Source organism: Oncorhynchus tshawytscha, linkage group LG15 (assembly GCF_018296145.1).
Source record: "Oncorhynchus tshawytscha isolate Ot180627B linkage group LG15, Otsh_v2.0, whole genome shotgun sequence".
NCBI lineage: Eukaryota > Metazoa > Chordata > Actinopteri > Salmoniformes > Salmonidae > Oncorhynchus > Oncorhynchus tshawytscha.
Window position 1 is genome coordinate 37,819,727 of NC_056443.1, and position 21,885 is coordinate 37,841,611.

Sequence of the window (21,885 nt, forward strand, 5' to 3'; positions counted from 1 at the left end):
TTTATGTCATCCTGTCATCAGTAATAGTGTCTCAGATGACAACTGATTTGACATCATATTTATTCAGTACCAACGCATATTTTCAACTGGTTAGATTACCGAAATATGGTTCTGGCCCCCATCCTTTTGATGGTTTCAGAGTCTCTATGTTAACCAAGGGCTTTCCAAGAGTCACTCTGTAGAGTAGAGAGAGAGAGAGGAAAGGCGGGAAGGTATTTATGGGGGTCATAAGCTTCACCAACAGGCCGACGTCATGACACCTCCCTCACCAAGGCCATTCTGACGAGGAGGATGAGGAGGAGAGGTAAAGAGACAAGATTATCTCTGATGTTAATGAAGTCAGTATGTATCAGTCAAATATAGGGCTCGGAGAAAAAGTGGTTTACTATGAATTTAATTTATTTGGGTAACAGACATATTCAACAAAATGTACAATGTGGACCCAGAAGATATCACTTGAAAGTATCAATTAAAACGCTTGTTTCCAAAGTGGTCCTCGATGGTAAAAACAACACCACATATAATGATTAAAGGTCCCCAAAGCACACACATCGTTGTCATGTTGTGTTGCTACCATGCTGTGTTGTCATGTTGTGTTGCTACCATGCTGTGTTGTCATGTTGTGTTGCTACCATGCTGTGTTGTCATGTTGTGTTGCTACCATGCTGTGTTGTCATGTTGTGTTGCTACCATGCTGTGTTGTCATGTTGTGTTGCTACCATGCTGTGTTGTTATGTGTTGCTGCCACGCTATGTTGTTGTCTTAGGTCTCTCTATATGTTGTGTTGTCATGTTGTGTTGTCTATGTTGTATTGTCATGTGGTGCTACCATGCTGTGATGTTGCCATCTTAGGTTGCTGCCATGCTGCTGCCATGCTGTGTTGTTATGTGTTGCTGCCATGCTGTATGTTTGTCATGTTGTATTGGTGCTACCATGCTGTGTTGTCATGTGGTGCTGCCATGCTGTGTTGTTATGTGTTGCTGCCATGCTGTGTTGTTATGTGTTGCTGCCATGCTGTGTTGTTGTCTAGGTCTCTCTTTATGTTGTGTTGTCTCCCTTTTATTTAATGTGTAATCCCAGCCCCCCGTCATCACAGGAGTCCTTCTTGCCTTTTGGTAGGCCGTCATTGTAAATCATAATTTGTTCTTAAACTGACTTGTCTAGTTAAATATAGGTTGAATAAAATATATATATTTTTTAAGTATGCAAGAAAGCCCATATTATTATCGAAGAGGTGAATGTGCAACAACACGCCACACCGCTAGATGGCGATACTGCTGTTCCTCAGCCACACTGTCAACACGGCTCCACTTCTTCCTTTCTCTGCGCCGTCAAAAACAACAACAGGCGTCTCTTACCGACACAGCATTTCATACACTATTATTCTAACCAAACAAAACGACTTATCTAGATAATATTAGCGTTAACGTCGATGCAACCGGTTCCAGAGTAGTTACAGTTTTCTTCGTGTTTATTTATAGACACGGCGAGGTGTTGAAAATGAAAATGAGTTTGGGTTTAGCCGTGAAGCTAAACGTTTAGCAAGAGGCACTGAGGTGTGTTCACAAATAACAAAACGATAGACCGGTCAGGGTGGAGAAAAACAACCCAGCTATATTATGGAGTATCTAGATTAAGTGTCGGATCTTACTACATTACATTCTGCCCAAAGGACAAAAGGAGAGACAGTCCAAACCCAGTTAGTTATGACCATGTCGCTGATCCAGGCCTGCCGCAGTTTGGTCTTATCTACATGGCTTTTATCGTTTTGTTTCGTCCACTTCTTCTGTTTAGATTTCACCGTGGCCGAGAGAGAGGAGTGGTACACCGCTTTCATCAATATCACCTACATAGATCCGATCAGCTCTATGATCCGGACGGAGAAGACTGAATGCGGTCGATATGGGGAACATTCACTGAAACGAGACGCCAAAGGAGTCGTGATACTTCCATCTCTTTCCCAGGACTGGCAAGCCTGTGATCCGGGTACCTTGTTCCCGGTTCCGGTCCAAGGCAGTGCATGGATAGCCCTGATAGCCAGTGGAAACTGCACCTATAAGGAAAAGATTCGACATGCAGCGAACCAAAACGCCTCGGCCATTGTCATATTCAACGTTGGATCCAGCAACGCCAATGATACAATCACCATGTCATATTCAGGTAACAGTATTGACTAGCTAGATAGTCATCTGATTTATCGGCTCACACAGTGTAGATTTCCTCTATGCAATTAACATCCCATCATGCTTAGGGTATAAAAAAAAGGCCCAGTTTCCCAGTATTTGCCAAGACACTTGAAGAATCTATAACAAGGTGTTTGAAGCTGTTCTGGCAGCTGGTGGTGGCCCAACGCCGTATTAAGACACTATGTTGTTGATGTGACCTTTTTATTTAGGCAGTTACGTTTTATGTAGCTATGCGTTAACCATTGATTACACAACCAGGCAGACTGGTATGGCCCCTGGCTGAGGAACCCAGTCTACTCTTGTTTGTGTCTGAGAGAGAGAGAGAGCTTTCATCCAGACTTTATTGTTCTGACTGCCAGAGACGAGCTCATTGGTTAAGGCGCTGGTCATTCTGCCAACTATACAACTCTCTTTATGTTATCTCACTGCATAGACTAGAGAATGCTGTGTGTCTCTATAGGGAGTAGAGAATGCTGTGTGTCTCTATAGGGAGTAGAGAATGCTGTGTGTCTCTATAGGGAGTAGAGAATGCTGTGTCTCTCTATAGGGAGTAGAGAATGCTGTGTGTCTCTATAGGGAGTAGAGAATGCTGTGTGTCTCTATAGGGAGTAGAGAATGCTGTGTCTCTCTATAGGGAGTAGAGAATGCTGTGTCTCTCTATAGGGAGTAGAGAATGCTGTGTCTCTCTATAGGGAGTAGAGAATGCTGTGTGTCTCTATAGGGAGTAGAGAATGCTGTGTCTCTCTATAGGGAGTAGAGAATATTGTGTCTCTCTATAGGGAGTAGAGAATGCTGTGTGTCTCTCTATAGGGAGTAGAGAATGCTGTGTCTCTCTATAGGGAGTAGAGAATAGTCTCTCTATAGGGAGGGATGTGTCTCTCTATAGGGAGAATGCTGTGTGTCTCTATAGGGAGTAGAGAATGCTGTGTCTCTCTATAGGGAGTAGAGAATGCTGTGTGTCTCTATAGGGAGTAGAGAATGCTGTGTCTCTCTATAGGGAGTAGAGAATGCTGTGTGTCTCTATAGGGAGTAGAGAATGCTGTGTGTCTCTATAGGGAGTAGAGAATGCTGTGTGTCTCTATAGGGAGTAGAGAATTGTATTGTGAATCTGTGTCTCTATAGGGAGTAGAGAATATTGTGTCTCTCTATAGGGAGTAGAGAATATTGTGTCTCTCTATAGGGAGTAGAGAATATTGTGTCTCTCTATAGGGAGTAGAGAATATTGTGTCTCTCTATAGGGAGTAGAGAATATTGTGTCTCTCTATAGGGAGTAGAGAATATTGTGTCTCTCTATAGGGAGTAGAGAATATTGTGTCTCTCTATAGGGAGTAGAGAATATTGTGTCTCTCTATAGGGAGTAGAGAATATTGTGTGTGTCTCTCTATAGGGGAGTAGAGAATATTGTGTCTCTATAGGGAGTAGAGAATATTGTGTCTCTCTATAGGGAGTAGAGAATATTGTGTCTATAGGGAGTAGAGAATATTGTGTCTCTCTATAGGGAGTAGAGAATATTGTGTCTCTCTATAGGGAGTAGAGAATAGTAGAGAATGTGTCTCTCTATAGGGAGTAGAGAATATTGTGTCTCTCTATAGGGAGTAGAGAATATTGTGTCTCTCTATAGGATATTGTGTCTATAGGGAGAGAATATTGTGTCTCTCTATAGGGAGTAGAGAATATTGTGTCTCTCTATAGGGAGTAGAGAATATTGTGTCTCTCTATAGGGAGTAGAGAATATTGTGTCTCTCTATAGGGAGTAGAGAATATTGTGTCTCTCTATAGGGAGTAGAGAATATTGTGTCTCTCTATAGGGAGTAGAGAATATTGTGTCTCTCTATAGGGAGTAGAGAATATTGTGTCTCTCTATAGGGAGTAGAGAATATTGTGTCTCTCTATGGGGAGTAGAGAATATTGTGTCTCTCTATAGGGAGTAGAGAATATTGTGTCTCTCTATAGGGAGTAGAGAATACTGTGTGTCTCTCTATAGGGAGTAGAGAATGCTGTGTCTCTCTATAGGGAGTAGAGAATGCTGTGTGTCTCTATAGGGAGTAGAGAATGCTGTGTCTCTCTATAGGGAGTAGAGAATATTGTGTCTCTCTATAGGGAGTAGAGAATATTGTGTCTCTCTATAGGGAGTAGAGAATATTGTGTCTCTCTATAGGGAGTAGAGAATGCTGTGTCTCTCTATAGGGAGTAGAGAATACTGTGTGTCTCTATAGGGAGTAGAGAATGCTGTGTGTCTCTATAGGGAGTAGAGAATGCTGTGTGTCTCTATTGGAGGTCGACCGATTATGATTTTTCAACACCGATACCGATTATTGGAGGACCAAAAAAGCAGATACCGATTAATCGGTTGTTATTCATTAATTTTTTTATTTGTAATAATGACAATTACAACAATAGTGAATGAACACTTATTTTAACTTCATATAATACATCAATAAAATCAATTTAGCCTCAAATAAATAATGAAACATTTTCAATTTGGTTTAAATAATGCAAAAACAAAGTGTTGGAGAAGAAAGTAAAAGTGCAATATGTGCCATGTAAGAAAGCTAACGTTTCAGTTCCTTGCTCAGAACATGAGAACATGTGAAAGCTGGTGGTTCCTTTTAACATGAGTCTTCAATATTCCCAGGTAAGAAGTTTTAGGTTGTAGTTATTATAGGAATTATAGGACTATTTCCCTCTATACCATTTGTATTTCATTAACCTTTGACTATTGGATGTTCTTATAGGCACTTTGGTATTGCCAGTGTAACAGTATAGCTTCCGTCCCTCTCCTCGCTCCTCCCTGGGCTCGAACCAGGAACACAACAACAGCCACCATCGAAGCATGGAGTAGAGAATTTTTAATTAATTTATTTCACCTTTATTTAACCAGGTGGCCAGTTGAGAACACCTTTATTTAACCAGGTAGGCAAGTTGAGAACAAGTTCTCATTTACAACTGCGACCTGGCCAAGATAAAGCAAAGCAGTGAGACACAAACAACAACACAGAGTTACACATAAACAAACATACAGTCAATAACACAACAGGAAAGTCTATATACAGTGTGCACATATGAGGTAAGATTAGGGAGGTAAGGCAATAAATAGGCCATAGTGGTGAAGTAATTACAATATAGCAATTAACACTGGAGTGACAGATGTGCAAGTAGAGCTACTGGGGTGCAAAAGAGCAAGATAAATAAATATGGGGATGAGGTAGTTGGCTATTTACAGATGGGCTGTTTACAGATGGGCTGTTTACAGGTACAGTGATCTGTAAGCTGCTCTGACAGCTGGTGCTTAAAGTTAGTGAGGGAGATATAAGACTCCAGCTTCAGAGATTTTTGTCATTTGTTCCAGTCATTGGCAGCAGAGAACTGGAAGGAAAGGCGGCCAAAGGGAGTGTTGGCTTTGGGGATGACCAGTGACATATACTACCTGGAGCACGTACTATGAGTGGGTGCTGCTATGGTGACCAGTGAGCTGAGATAAGGCGGGGCTTTACCTAGCAAAGACTTATAGATGACCTGGAGCCAGTGGGTTTGGCGATGAATATGTAGCAAGGCCCAGCCAACGAGAGCGTACAGGTCGCATTGGTGGGTAGTTTATGGGGCTTTGGTGACAAAACGGATGGCACTGTGATAGACTGCATCCAGTTTCTTGAGTAGAGTGTTGGAGGCTATTTTATAGATGACGTCACCGAAGTCGAGGATCGGTAGTCAGTTTTACGAGGGTAAGTTTGGCAGCGTGAGTGAAGGATGCTTTGTTGCGAAATAGGAAGCCGATTCTAGATTTGATTTTGGATTGGAGATGTTTGATATGAGTCTGGAAGGAGAGTTTACAGTCTAGCCAGACACCTAGGTACTTATAGATGTCCACATATTCAAGGTCGGAACCATCCAGAGTAGTGATGCTGGACGGGCGGGCAGGTGCAGGCAGCGATCGGTTGAAGAGCATGCATTTAGTTTTACTTGTATTTAAGAGCAGTTGGAGGCCACGGAAGGAGAGTTGTATGGCATTGAACCCGTCTGGAGGTTTGTTAACACAGTGTCCAAAGAAGGGCCAGAAGTATGCAGAATGGTGTCATCTGCGTAGAGGTGGATCAGAGACTCACCAGCAGCAAGAGCGACATCATTGATATTTACGTAGGCTCCCTGGCCTGTGTGCAAATGTAGGCATGTAAATCTGCCCATTTGGTGATCTGATAGTATTTCTGATTGGCTTAACTCACCACCTGACCACCACTGATGACCTGAGGAGCTTGTCAAAGTAATGTTTTCTGATTGGCTTAACTCACCACCTGACCACCACTAATGACCTGAGGAGCTTGTCAAAGTAATGTTTTCTGATTGGCTTAACTCACCACCTGACCACCACTAATGACCTGAGGAGCTTGTCAAAGTAATGTTTTCTGATTGGCTTAACTCACCACCTGACCACCACTAATGACCTGAGGAGCTTGTCAAAGTAATGTTTTCTGATTGGCTTAACTCACCACCTGACCACCACTAATGACCTGAGGAGCTTGTCAAAGTAATGTTTTCTGATTGGCTTAACTCACCACCTGACCACCACTAATGACCTGAGGAGCTTGTCAAAGTAATGTTTTCTGATTGGCTTAACTCACCACCTGACAATAGCTCCTCGATGTATTTGAACAATCTTTCCCTTTTGTATCTGAACAAATCTTTCCATTTCGATGAACCACTCAGTGTAAAAGGGGAAAATGTCATGCTCTGATCCAGTGGAAATGTCATAAAATAAGCCTGCTTGATTACTTATTTTCCCTTGTGCAAATAGCCTGCAGCTGTCTGTTCCTTGCTCACTGGCATAGAGAAACTCTGAGGACACAGAATATTTTATTACAATATTGCAAGTTTGCTAGAGAGAAAGCATGTGGCCCAAGTTAATAGTTAACACAGTGTTTTACTCGTTGTGTAACTATTGTTACTTTCATTATTACGTGTTTTTACCTTAAGCATTTCACTGTTAGTCTGTTGTTGTTAACGGGACAAATACAATTTGATTCATTTTACAGGTTGACCTTTTTTGAATCTTGTCCTGGAGGAAGAAATGAGTGATTTCTGCTAGATAGGCCAGCTGCAAAATCAAAATAGGCTATAAATAGAAAAATTCTCATTCACTTCCTCTCCTCCTTTCTCCCCTCCTCCCTCCCCTGTCAGGTATGGGTGATGTGGTCGCCGTCATGATCCCAGAACCTAAAGGTCGCGAGGTCGCCGCTCTGCTAGAGCGGAATGTCACGGTAACCATGCACATCACCATAGGAACGCGTAACCTCCAGAAGTACGTGAGCAGGACGTCGGTGGTGTTCGTCTCCATCTCCTTCATCATCCTGATGATCATCTCTCTGGCCTGGCTCGTCTTCTACTATATACAGAGGTTCAGATACGCCAACGCACGAGACCGTAACCTGGTAGGGTTCAGTAACACACCAGGCTATAACACTTGTTGCAGACAGGGCATACATTTGATTTCTGAGGGCCAACTCCTAGTCTTCTATCTCTCCTCTCTCACTCACTCTCTTCTTCCTTCTGTCTCTCTCTCTCACCCCTTCATATCTCTCTCTCTCTCTCTCACCCCTTCTCTCTCTCTCACCCCTTCCTCTCTCCCTCCTCCCTCTGGCCCCTTCCTCTCTCTCTTCTCTCTCTCTCTCTTCTCTCCTCTCTCTTCTCTCCTCTCTCCTCTGTCTTCTCTCTCTGTCTTCTCTCTCTCTTCTCTCTCTCTTCTCTCTCTCTTCTCTCACTCTCTCTCTCTCTCCTCTCAGAGGCGTCTGGGAGATGCAGCTAAGAAGGCCATCAGTAAGCTGCAGGTCAGGACCATCAGGAAGGGAGATGGGGAGACTGAGTCAGACTTCGATAACTGTGCCGTGTGTATCGAGGGTTACAAGCCAAACGACGTGGTCAGGATACTACCCTGCAGGTGACCAAACGTTAACGCTCTATGTTAGGATACTACCCTGCAGGTAACCAAACGTTAACCCCACTTATAACCCTCTACGTCAGGATACTACCCTGCAGGTAACCAAACGACGTGGTCAGGATACTACCCTGCAGGTAACCAAACGTTAACCCCACTTATAACCCTCTATGTCAGGATACTACCCTGCAGGTAACCAAACGTTAACCCTCTATGTCAGGATACTACCCTACAGGTAACCAAACGTTAACCCCACTTATAACCCTCTATGTCAGGATACTACCCTGCAGGTAACCAAACATTAACCCTCTACGTCAGGATACTACCCTGCAGGTAACCAAACAACGTGGTCAGGATACTACCCTACAGGTAACCAAACGTTAACCCCACTTATAACCCTCTATGTCAGGATACTACCCTGCAGGTAACCAAACATTAACCCTCTACGTCAGGATACTACCCTGCAGGTGAACAAACGTTAACGCTCTATGTTAGGATACTACCCTGCAGGTAACCAAACTACCTTTAACCTGTCTAGGACTGGGGTTCCGCTAGCCAGTGAAAGTGCAGGGCGCCAAATTCAAAAGAACAAAAATCTCATAATTTTAATTCCTCAAGCATACAAGTATTTTACACCATTTTAAGGATACAATTCTCGTTAATCCAGCCACAGTGTCTGATTTCAAAAAGGATTTACAGCGAAAGCACACCAAACGATTTGTTAGGTCACCACCAAGCCACAGAATAAACACAGCCATTTTTTCCAGCCAGAGAGAGGAGTCACAAAAAGCAGAAATAGAGAGAAAATGAATCACTAACCTTTGATGATCTTCATCAGTTGACACTCATAGGACTTCATGTTACACAATACTTGTATGTTTTGTTTGATAAAGTTCATATAAAAACATCTGAGTTTACATTGGCGCTTTACGTTCAGTAGTTTTAAAACATGCAGGGATTTTGCAGGGAACCACATCAATTTACAGAAATACTCATAATAAACATTGATAAAAGAAACAACTATTATACATGGAACTTTAGATAAACTTCTCCTTAATGCAACCGCTGTGTCAGATTTCAAAAAAACTTTATGGAAAAAGCACACCATGCAATAATCTGAGTACAGCCTTTAGACAACAAAGCAGCCAAAAAGATACCCGCCATATTGGGTAGTCAACATTACTCAGAAATAGCATTTGAAATATTCACTTACCTTTGATGATCTTCATCGGAATGCACTCCCAGGAATCGCAGTTCCACAATAAATGTTTGATTTGTTCGATAATGTCCATCAGTTATGTCCAAATATCTTCTTTTGTTAGAGCATTTGGTAAACAAATCCAAAAGCGCATTAGGTCGCACCGAACGTCGGACGAAAAATTCAAAGTTCCGTTACAGCCCGTAGAAACATGCCAAACTAAGTATGGAATCAATCTTTAGGATGTTTTTAACATAACTTCATTAATGTTCCAACCAGACAATTCCTTTGTCTGTACAAATGGAGTGGAACGTAGCTACCTTTCACGTGAGCGCGCCAGACCGAGGCTGTGGCACTCTGCCAGACCGAGGCTGTGGCGCTCTGCCAGCCCGAGGCTGTGGCGCTCTGCCAGACCGAGGCTGTGGCGCTCTGCCAGACCGAGGCTGTGGCGCTCTGCCAGACCGAGGCTGTGGCGCTCTGCCAGACCGAGGCTGTGGCGCTCTGCCAGACCGAGGCTGTGGCGCTCTGCCAGACCGAGGCTGTGGCGCTCTGCCAGACCGAGGCTGTGGCGCTCTGCCAGACCGAGGCTGTGGCGCTCTGCCAGACCGAGGCTGTGGCGCTCTGCCAGACCGAGGCTGTGGCGCTCTGCCAGACCGAGGCCGCGGCGCTCTGCCAGACCGCTCACTCAAAGAGCCCTTATGAGCCCCTCCTTTAGAGTAGAATCCTCAAAACAGTTTCTAAGTACTGTTGACATCTAGTGGAAGCCATGGGAAGTGAAACATAACTAATATCCCACTGTATCTTCAATAGGGAATGAGTTGAAAAACTACAATCCTCAGATTTCCCTCTTCCTGGTTGGATTTTTCTCAGGTTTTTGCCTGCCATATGAGTTCTGTTATACTCACAAACATCATTCAAACAGTTTTAGAAACTTTCAGAGTGTTTTTTATCCAAATGTACTAATTATATGCATATTCTAGCTTTTATGGCGGAGTAGCAGGCAGCTTAATTTGGGCACGTTTTTCATCCAAGTTACCCAATCCTGCCCCCTACCCCAAAGAAGTTAACCCCACTTATTACCCTCGACGTTAAACCCACTTAACCCCACTTATAACCCTCTACCTTAACCCCACTTATAACCCTCTACCTTAACCCCACTTATAACCCTCTACGTTAACCCCACTTATAACCCTCTACGTTAACCCCACTTATTACCCTCGACGTTAACGCCAGTTATCTGAACCCCGCTTATCGACCTGTCTGAGCCCCGCTTATCAACCTGTCTGAGCCCCGCTTATCAACCTGTCTGAGCCCCGCTTATCAACCTGTCTGAGCCCCGCTTATCAACCTGTCTGAGCCCCGCTTATCAACCTGTCTGAGCCCCGCTTATCAACCTGTCTGAGCCCCGCTTATCAACCTGTCTGAGCCCCGCTTATCAACCTGTCTGAGCCCCGCTTATCACCTGTCTGAGCCCGCTTATCAACCTGTCTGAGCCCCGCTTATCAACCTGTCTGAGCCCCGCTTATCAACCTGTCTGAGCCCCGCTTATCAACCTGTCTGAGCCCCGCTTATCAACCTGTCTGAGCCCCGCTTATCAACCTGTCTGAGCCCCGCTTATCAACCTGTCTGAGCCCCGCTTATCAACCTGTCTGAGCCCCGCTTATCAACCTGTCTGAGCCCCGCTTATCAACCTGTCTGAGCCCCGCTTATCAACCTGTCTGAGCCCTGCTTATTTCCCTCTACATTAACCCCACTTATCAACCTGTCTGAACCCCACTTATCAACCTGTCTGAACCCTTATTAGACCGTTTATAACTCGTTATAACCCGTTATAGACCCATGATAAACGTGTAACACACACACACTAAACTGCTTTTAAAGCCCTATCCTGTCAGACACCTGTCCCATAAGAACTGCGTGGACCCTTAACTGCTGGACCACAGGACCTGTCCCATGTTATTGACCTGTTATAACCTGTCATAGACCTTTTATAAACATGTTATAACCTCTATCTCCTGTCAGACATCTGTTCCATAAGAACTGCGTGGACCCCTGGCTGTTGGACCACAGGACCTGTCCTATGTGCAAGATGAACATCCTCAAAGCCCTGGGCATCGCTGTGAGTCATTTCAGAATCATTCAGGAGTTGTTCAGGAGTCATTTTCAGAGTTATCAATGAGTCACTTAGTCTTTTTTTCCTTTTGGTCACCATCAGAATTGAGTTGATCCAAATCCATCCAAACTTGATTCCATCACACCAACACAATTGAATATATTTGAACTGAACTGTTTATCTCTAATCTTCCTCTCCCTTTCTCTCTCTCTCTCTCTCTCTCTCTCTCTCTCTCTCTCTCTGTCTCTCTCTCTGTCTCTCTCTCTGTCTCTCTCTCTGTCTCTCTCTCTGTCTCTCTCTCTCTCTCTGTCTCTCTCTCTGTCTCTCTCTCTGTCTCTCTCTCTGTCTCTCTCTCTGTCTCTCTCTCTGTCTCTCTCTGTCTCTCTCTCTGTCTCTCTCTCTCTGTCTCTCTCTCTCTCTCTCTCTCTCTCTCTGTCTCTCTCTCTCTCTCTCTCTCTCTCTCTGTCTCTCTCTCTGTCTCTCTCTCTCTGTCTCTCTCTCTGTCTCTCTCTCTCTGTCTCTCTCTCTGTCTCTCTCTCTCTCTCTGTCTCTCTCTCTCTCTGTCTCTCTCTCTCTCTCTGTCTCTCTCTCTCTCTCTCTCTCTCTGTCTCTCTCTCTGTCTCTCTATGTGTCTCTGTCTCTCTCTCTGTCTCTCTATGTGTCTCTGTCTGTCTCTCTCTCTCTCTCTCTCTGTCTCTCTCTCTCTCTCTCTCTCTGTGACTCTCTCTCTGTCTCTCTCTCTCTCTCTCTCTGTGTCTCTCTCTCTCTCTCTGTGTCTCTCTCTCTTCTGTCTCTCTCTCTCTCTCTCTGTGTGTGTGTCTCTCTCTCTCTCTCTCTGTACAGTTAAATGCAGACTGTCTGGATGACGTGCCATTGGACTATGAGATGATGAGTGTGGGTGGTGGTGGTGGGGGTCTGGGGTTCTGGGCCTAGAGGCTGTGGTGTCGGGAGGGTCCAGTGACGGGACCCTCAGTGAGGGGGTCGGTGGTTCTAGACCCGGGGTGCGGAGGGTGGGGCTCCCCCAAGACTACCACGACCCAGACCCTCTGAGGGATAGTCCCATTACTGCTACTACTGATACCCACACAGGTAAGACTACCTAGTGACACTAGCAGGTGAGCCTACCGACACGCAACTGCCGAGACGCGGGCGAGACTGCCGAGACGCGGGCGAGACTGCCGACACGCAATTGCCGAGACGCGGGCGAGACTGCCGAGACGCGGGCGAGCCTGCCGAGACGCGGGCGAGACTGCCGAGACGCGGGCGAGACTGCCGAGACGCGGGCGAGCCTGCCGAGACGCGGGGACTGGCCGGGTTCTGGGCCGAGGCTGTGGTGTCGGGAGGGCGAGACTGCCAGTGAGGGGCGGGCGAGACGCGGGCGAGACTGCCGACACGCAACTAGTGACACGCAACTAGTGACACGCAACTAGTGACACGCAGGCGAGACTACCGACACGCAGCTACCGACACGCGGGCGAGACTACCGACACGCAGCTGCCGACACGCGGGCGAGACGCAGCCGACACGCAGCTACCGACACGCGGGCGAGACTACCGACACGCAGCTACCGACACGCAGCTACCGACACGCAGCTACCGACACGCAGCTACCGACACGCAGCTACCGACACGCAGCTACCGACACGCAGGCGAGACTACCGACACGCAGCTACCGACACGCGGGCGAGACTACCGACACGCAGCTACCGACACGCGGGCGAGACTACCGACACGCAGCTACCGACACGCAGCTACCGACACGCGGGCGAGACTACCGACACGCAGCTACCGACACGCAGCTACCGACACGCGGGCGAGACTACCGACACGCAGCTACCGACACGCAGGCGAGACTACCGACACGCAGCTACCGACACGCAACTAGTGACACGCAGGCGAGACTACCGACACGCAACTAGTGACACGCAACTAGTGACACGCGGGCGAGAATACCGACACGCAGCTACCGACACGCAACTAGTGACACGCAGCTACCGACACGCAACTAGTGACACGCAACTAGTGACACGCAACTAGTGACACGCAGGCGAGACTACCGACACGCAACTAGTGACACGCAACTAGTGACACGCAACTAGTGACACGCAACTAGTGACACGCAACTAGTGACACGCAGGCGAGACTACCGACACGCAGCTACCGACACGCAGCTACCGACACGCAGCTACCGACACGCAGCTACCGACACGCAGCTACCGACACGCAACTAGTGACACGCAACTAGTGACACGCAACTACCGACACGCAACTAGTGACACGCAACTAGTGACACGCAACTAGTGACACGCAGGCGAGACTACCGACACGCAGCTACCGACACGCAACTAGTGACACGCAACTAGTGACACGCAACTAGTGACACGCAACTAGTGACACGCAACTAGTGACACGCAACTAGTGACACGCAGGCGAGACTACCGACACGCAGCTACCGACACGCAGCTACCGACACGCAGCTACCGACACGCAGCTACCGACACGCAGCTACCGACACGCAACTAGTGACACGCAGCTACCGACACGCAACTACCGACACGCAACTAGTGACACGCAGGCGAGACTACCGACACGCAGCTACCGACACGCAACTAGTGACACGCAGGCGAGAATACCGACACGCAACTAGTGACACGCAACTAGTGACACGCAGGCGAGCTACCGACACGCAGCTACCGACACGCAGCTACCGACACGCAGCTACCGACACGCAGCTACCGACACGCAGCTACCGACAGACTAGCGACAGGCGGCGGGCGAGACTAGCGACAGGCGGCGGGCGAGACTAGCGACAGGCGGCGGGCGAGACTAGCGACAGGCGGCGGGCGAGACTAGCGACAGGCGGCGGGCGAGACTAGCGACAGGCGGCGGGCGAGACTAGCGACAGGCGGCGGGCGAGACTAGCGACAGGCGGCGGGCGAGACTAGCGACAGGCGGCGGGCGAGACTAGCGACAGGCGGCGGGCGAGACTAGCGGCGGGCGAGACTAGCGGCGGGCGAGGCTAGCGCCGGGCGGCGGGCGAGGCTAGCGCCGGGCGGCGGGCGAGGCTAGCGCCGGGCGGCGGGCGAGGCTAGCGACACGCACAGTCACACCACGCAGCCCACAGTCACACCACGCACACACACGCACACATACGCACACACACAAACAGCACTCATAGTGCCACCTGGTGGCAGCTTTAATGAATTGCATCCTCACCTCTCCCTCTTTCTTTCTCTCCCTCCCCCCTCTTCTTTCTCTCTCTCATCCCTCTTTCTCTCTCCCTCTCTCGGTCTCTCTCATCCTTCTTTTGTCTCCTCCTCCCCCTGTCTCTCTCTCTCTAGGTGAGTTCCAGCCCATGACCAGCAGTGCGTCTGTGGCATCCCTGGTGATCGCTGTGGAAACGGGGCTGTCTGACGAAGAACTGTCACTCGAACCACCAACCCCTACTGGGGACAACCAGTCCTGAGACCACAGGGCCTAACTGGGGCCACACTGGTGCCAGAACCATGACTGTACCGGGGTTAAGTCTGGTTTAGCCTGGCCCTGGGACAAATCTAACCTGGGACAGAGGACGGAGACATACCTGCAGGCTAAGATTTACTTGGACTATGGCTGCATGTATGGACATACCTGTCTATGGCTACCTGGGATGGACCTACCTGTCTATGGCTGCATGTATGGACATACCTGTCTATGGCTACCTGGGATGGACATACCTGTCTATGGCTACCTGGGATGGACCTACCTGTCTGTGGCTACCTGGGATGGACCTACCTGTCTATGGCTACCTGGGATGGACATACCTGTCTATGGCTACCTGGGATGGACATACCTGGGATGGACCTACCCGAGATGGACATACCTGTCTATGGCTACCTGGGATGGACCTACCTGTCTGTGGCTACCTGGGATGGACCTACCTATCTATGGCTACCTGGGATGGACATACCTGTCTATGGCTACCTGGGATGGACATACCTGGGATGGACCTACCCGAGATGGACATACCTGTCTATGGCTACCCGAGATGGACATACCTGTCTATGGCTACCTGGGATGGACCTACCTGTCTGTGGCTACCCGAGATGGACATACCTGTCTATGGCTACCTGGGATGGACATACCTGTCTATGGCTACCTGGGATGGACCTACCTGGGATGGACCTACCTGGGATGGACCGAGATGGACATACCTGTCTATGGCTACCTGGGATGGACCTACCTGTCTGTGGCTACCCGAGATGGACATACCTGTCTATGGCTACCTGGGATGGACATACCTGTCTATGGCTACCTGGGATGGACCTACCTGGATAAACTGATCTGGGATGGACCTACCTGTCTGTGGCTACCCGAGATGGACATACCTGTCTATGGCTACCTGGGATGGACCTACCTGGATAAACTGATCTGGGATGGACCTACCTGTCTATGGCTACCTGGGATGGACCTACCTGGATAAACTGATCTGGGATGGACCTACCTGTCTATGGCTACCTGGGATGGACCTACCTGGGATGGACCTACCTGGGATGGACCTACCCGAGATGGACATACCTGTCTATGGCTACCCGAGATGGACCTACCTGTCTATGGCTACCTGGGATGGACCTACCTGGATAAACTGATCTGGGATGGACCTACCTGGGATGGGATTACATGGCTCACCTCGTACCTACATGGGGAATAGACTGGCTATGGTTTATGGTCCTCTGCCCTGTATGGATTATGGAGCTGTAACTACAGTATGGAGTAAAAGGTGTGGCTATACCTTTCTGAGATATGGACTTGGCTGGTTGGTTACCTGGTGGGCTATTCTGTGTCATGGAACTGTTACATGGAGCCCAGGAAATGCATCTGGAACAAAGTGTTTCACAATAAGAGTTCAGGTCACGCACTGACCAATATGGAAACAACGGAACCTTGGGATCTGTTAAACCCATATCTCTAGAAGTGACAGTTTGAAACAGGACCTTGGGATCTGTTAAACCCATATCTCTAGAAGTGACAGTTTGAAACAGGACCTTGGGATCTGTTAAACCCATATCTCTAGAAGCGACAGTTTGAAACAGGACCTTGGGATCTGTTAAACCCATATCTCTAGAAGTGACAGTTTGAAACAGGACCTTGGGATCTGTTAAACCCATATCTCTAGAAGTGACAGTTTGAAACTGAACCTTGTCCACCATCACGCAGAGACACACAGTACTGTTGTAGCTTACATGACACGAGGTTCACTCAATACTCGTGAACAACCGGTGCAGATATCACGGGGACTTTTATTTTGGAAAAAGCCCTCTGGGAGATGTAGTCAGTGGACCTGCTCTGACGTTATCTCCGCTGTGTCTGGAACGAGGCTGGGCTCTACCTATGGTAACCATGGATACGAACACACAACTACGTAGTGTTGCTCCAACAACGCTGCGGTATTTTTAAAGTACCACACCAGTATTATCTATACCCTGCCTGTGTCTATTTCTATGGTCATATATCTGCCGGTCAGTCTGTCTATATCTGTGCCATGATCTCACAGTATTGCATTGTTTTATTATTGTTTATTATTCCTGCTTTTTAAAGTTGTTTTTTTACTACATACAGTACCTCTGTCTGGCTTAACTGGCCAATCAGAGTTTGTTGTGTCTTTTGACTGGCCAATCAGAGTTTGTTGTGTCTTTTGACTGGCCAATCAGAGTTGGTTGTGTCTTTTGACTGGCCAATCAGAGTTGGTTGTGTCTTTTGACTGGCCAATCAGAGTTGGTTGTGGTTGTGTTGTTGCCATGGTGTTGCCAATAACTGCCATTTTTAAAACCAGGGCCATGTTCAGTAGGAAAAGGTTTTGGAACATTCTAGATAAAAATTCTATGAATAGAGCTGCTGTGATTTCAGTATTTTACATGTCAGAGAGGCATGTTTGTTTGATATTGAACAAAAATATAAATACACCATGTAAAGTGTTGGTCCCATGTTTCATGAGCTGAAATAAAACAGAAATGTTCCATATTCACAAAAAGTTTATTTCTCTCAAATTTTGTGCACAAATGTGTTTACATCCCTGTTAGTGAACATTTCTCTGCCAAGATAATCCATCCACCTGACAGGTGTGGCATATCAAGAAGCTGATTAAACTGTATGATCATTACACAGGTGCACCTTGTGCTGGGGACAATAAAAGGCCATTCTAAAAATGTGTAGTTCCCTGAGGGAGCGTGCCAATCTGCTGCAAAAAAATTCAATATTTATTTCTCTACCATAAGCCGCCTCCAACGTCATTTTGGTATGTCTATGTCGGCATGTCTAACAGGTCTCACAACCAGCTTCTTCGCCTGCGGGATCATCTGAGACCAGCCACCCAGACAGCTGATGAAACTGAGGAGTATTTCTGTCTGTAATTAAGCCCTTTTGTGGGGAAAAACTCATTCTGATCACTCTGACTGGCTCCCTAGTGAGTGGGCTTATGCCCTCCCCAGCACAGCCATGGCTCCGCCCCTGCCCAGTCATGGCTCCGCCCCTGCCCAGCCATGGCTACGCCCCTGCCCAGCCATGGCTACGCCCCTGCCCAGTCATGGGAAATCCATAGATTAGAATAATTACTTTATTTAAATGGACTGTTTTCCTTTTGTGAACGGTAACTCAGTAGAATCCTTTTAATGTTGCGTTTTCATATTTTTTGTCTGAACGTAACAAAATGTTGCCTTGCGGGTTCTAGAGTTGACAGTCAATGTTACGGTAACCTTCTGGAAACCTTTTCAGAACCTTTCTTCAACGTTGTTCGTTGGTTGTTTTTGGTGGGAGGGACTGGCTGCAAAATAACATGTCTGTGTAATCTCAGTGGATGCATCCCAAACGGCACCCTAATCCCTACCCTAGTGCACTACTTTATACCAGAGCCCTATGGAACCCTATTCCCTATATAGTCCACTACTTTATAACAGAACCCTATTCCCTATATAGTGCACTACTTTAGACCAGAGCCCTATATAGTGCACTACTTTAGACCAGGGCCCTATAGAACCCTATTCCCTATTTAGTGCACTACTTTAGACCAGGACCCATGGGACTCTGGTTACAAGTAGTGCACTATAGAGGGAATATGGTTCCATTTGGGAGACAGTCCTAGATGTTGTTTCAATTAACGTTTCAAGTATTACACTTCCACACTTCCAAATGGTTTCCTCTGAATGACCATGTAGAGTATTAAAACAAGCATGTATTAAAACAGAATATAACGTCAATATAACATTAATATAACATTATTACTTCATAGCAACTTTGTTCCTCCTCCTCACACACACACACACACACAGTAGGTGCTCCATCAGATGAGAGGACAGGTAACTGTTGTGGGGGTGGAAGCAGACACCGCAACACAGTGTAAGCATATCAGGGTGTGTGTGTGTGGTAGGTTGGCTAATGTGAGAGGAGACAACGGAGGACAACAGACATTTCAGACCACGATTAACACCTGGTACACACACACACTACGAGGCTACACACACACTACGAGGCTACACACACACACACACACTACGAGGCTACACACACACACTATGAGGCTACACACACACTGAGGCTACACACACACACTACGAGGCTACACACACACACACTACGAGGCTACACACACACACACTACGAGGCTACACACACACACACTACGAGGCTACACACACACACTATGAGGCTACACACACACACTACGAGGCTACACACACACACTACGAGGCTACACACACACACTACGAGGCTACACACACACGCACACTACGAGGCTACACACACACGCACACTACGAGGCTACACACACACACACTGAGGCTACACACACACACTACGAGGCTACACACACACACTACGAGGCTACACGCACACACTACGAGGCTACACACACACGCACACTACGAGGCTACACACACACGCACACTACGAGGCTACACACACACACACACACTATGAGGCTACACACACACTACGAGGCTACACACACACACTACGAGGCTACACACACACACTACGAGGCTACACACACACTACGAGGCAACACACACACTACGTTAAGCACGAGGCTGCATCAGTATACTAAAGTGGCTAATGTTGTATACTTTCAGTGTCTCCTCTCCTCCCCCTTCCCTCCTGACCTCCCCACCCTCCACCGCCTCTCCTCACCCCTTCTCCTCCCCTCCTCACAGCCTCTCCTCCCCCTTCCCTCCTGTACTCCATTCTCCTGACCTCCCCACCCTCCACCGCCTCTCCTCCCCCTCTTCTCCCCTCCTCACAGCCTCTCATCCCATTTCCTCCCTTTCTCTTCTCCCCCTCTCCTCCCCTTACCCCTCTCCACCCCACTTCCTCCTCTCCTCTCCTCCCCTTACCCCCTCTCCTCCCTCCTCCCCACTTCCTCCTCTCCTCTCCTCCCCTTACCCCCTCTCCTCCCCACCCCCTCTCCTCCCCTACCCCCTCTCCTCCCTCCTCCCCACTTCCTCCTCTCCTCTCCTCCCCTTACCCCCTCTCCTCCCCACCCCCTCTCCTCCCCTTACCCCCTCTCCTCCCCTTACCCCCTCTCCTCCCTCCTCACCACTTCCTCCTCTCCTCTCCTCCCCGCCCCCTCTCCTCCTCACCTCCTCTCCTTGTTAAATACACAGAGGTTGTGGTTCCATGTTGCAACAATCTAGAATCCTCTCTGAAACACCTGAAACAAAAAACACCTTAGACATTTAAACCTGAGACACACCTACTACAGACCTGGGACACACCTACCACAGACCTGAGACACACCTACCACAGACCTGAGACACACCTACTACAGACCTGGGACACACCTACTACAGACCTGAGACACACCTACTACAGACCTGAGACACACCTACCACGGACCTGGGACAGACCTACCACAGACCTGGGACACACCTACCACAGACCTGGGACACACCTACCACAGACCTGGGACACACCTACCACAGACCTGAGACACACCTACCACAGACCTGAGACACACCTACTACAGACCTGGGACACACCTACCACAGACCTGGGACACACCTACTACAGACCTGGGACACACCTACCACAGACCTGGGACACACCTACCACAGACCTGGGACACACCTACTACAGACCTGGGACACACCTACCACAGACCTGAGACACACCTACTACAGACCTGGGACACACCTACTACAAACCTGGGACACACCTACCACAGACCTGGGACACACCTACCACAGACCTGGGACACACCTACCACAGACCTGGGACACACCTACCACAGACCTGGGACACACCTACCACAGACCTGGGACACACCTACCACAGACCTGGGACACACCTGCTACAGACCTGGGACACACCTACCACAGACCTGGGACACACCTACCACAGACCTGGGACACACCTACCACAGACCTGGGACACACCTACTACAGACCTGGGACACACCTACTACAGACCTGGGACACACCTACCACAGACCTGAGACACACCTACCACAGACCTGGGACACACCTACTACAGACCTGGGACACACCTACTACAGACCTGGGACACACCTACCTCCCACAGACCTGAGACACACCTACCACAGACCTGGGACACACCTACCACAGACCTGAGACACACCTACTACAGACCTGAGACACACCTACTACAGACCTGAGACACACCTACCACGGACCTGGGACAGACCTACCACAGACCTGGGACACACCTACCACAGACCTGGGACACACCTACCACAGACCTGGGACACACCTACCACAGACCTGAGACACACCTACCACAGACCTGGGACACACCTACCACAGACCTGGGACACACCTACTACAGACCTGAGACACACCTACTACAGACCTGAGACACACCTACCACAGACCTGGGACACACCTACCACAGACCTGGGACACACCTACTACAGACCTGGGACACACCTACCACAGACCTGAGACACACCTACTACAGACCTGGGACAGAGGTAGACAGACCTGAGACACACCTACCACAGACCTGGGACACACCTACCACAGACCTGGGACACACCTACCACAGACCTGGGACACACCTACCACAGACCTGAGACACACCTACCACAGACCTGGGACAGAGGTAGACAGACCTGAGACACACCTACCACAGACCTGGGACACACCTACCACAGACCTGGGACACACCTACCACAGACCTGGGACACACCTACCACAGACCTGAGACACACCTACCACAGACCTGAGACACACCTACCACAGACCTGAGACACACCTACCACAGACCTGGGACACACCTACCACAGACCTGGGACACACCTACCACAGACCTGGGACACACCTACCACAGATCTGAGACAGAGGTAGACAGACCTGAGACACACCTACCACAGACCTGAGACAGAGGTAGACAGACCTGAGACACACCTACCACAGACCTGGGACAGAGGTAGACAGACCTGAGACACACCTACCACAGACCTGGGACAGAGG

The 21,885-nt window shown here is 48.4% G+C and overlaps 1 protein-coding gene across 3 annotated transcripts; it reads left to right on the forward strand.

The window, feature by feature from the left end:
• Nucleotides 1-1,305: 1,305 nt before the first annotated feature.
• Nucleotides 1,306-15,938, forward strand: LOC112237683 (RING finger protein 150-like). 3 transcript variants are annotated; one of them, XM_042298523.1, is made up of 7 exons: nt 1,307-1,556; nt 1,795-2,160; nt 7,359-7,609; nt 7,961-8,115; nt 11,333-11,429; nt 12,267-12,512; nt 14,764-15,938. In XM_042298523.1, exons 2-6 carry the CDS (start codon nt 1,869-1,871, stop codon nt 12,354-12,356), a joined length of 885 nt encoding a protein of 294 aa, XP_042154457.1. In that variant the 5' UTR covers nt 1,307-1,556; nt 1,795-1,868; the 3' UTR covers nt 12,357-12,512; nt 14,764-15,938. The 3 variants fall into 3 exon arrangements, with proteins under 3 accessions (XP_042154458.1, XP_042154457.1, XP_042154456.1); XM_042298524.1 differs by lacking the exon at nt 14,764-15,938 and adding an exon at nt 8,199-8,249 and having other exon boundaries at nt 1,306-2,160; nt 12,267-12,285; XM_042298522.1 differs by having other exon boundaries at nt 1,307-2,160.
• The last annotated feature ends 5,947 nt before the right edge of the window (nt 15,939-21,885 follow it).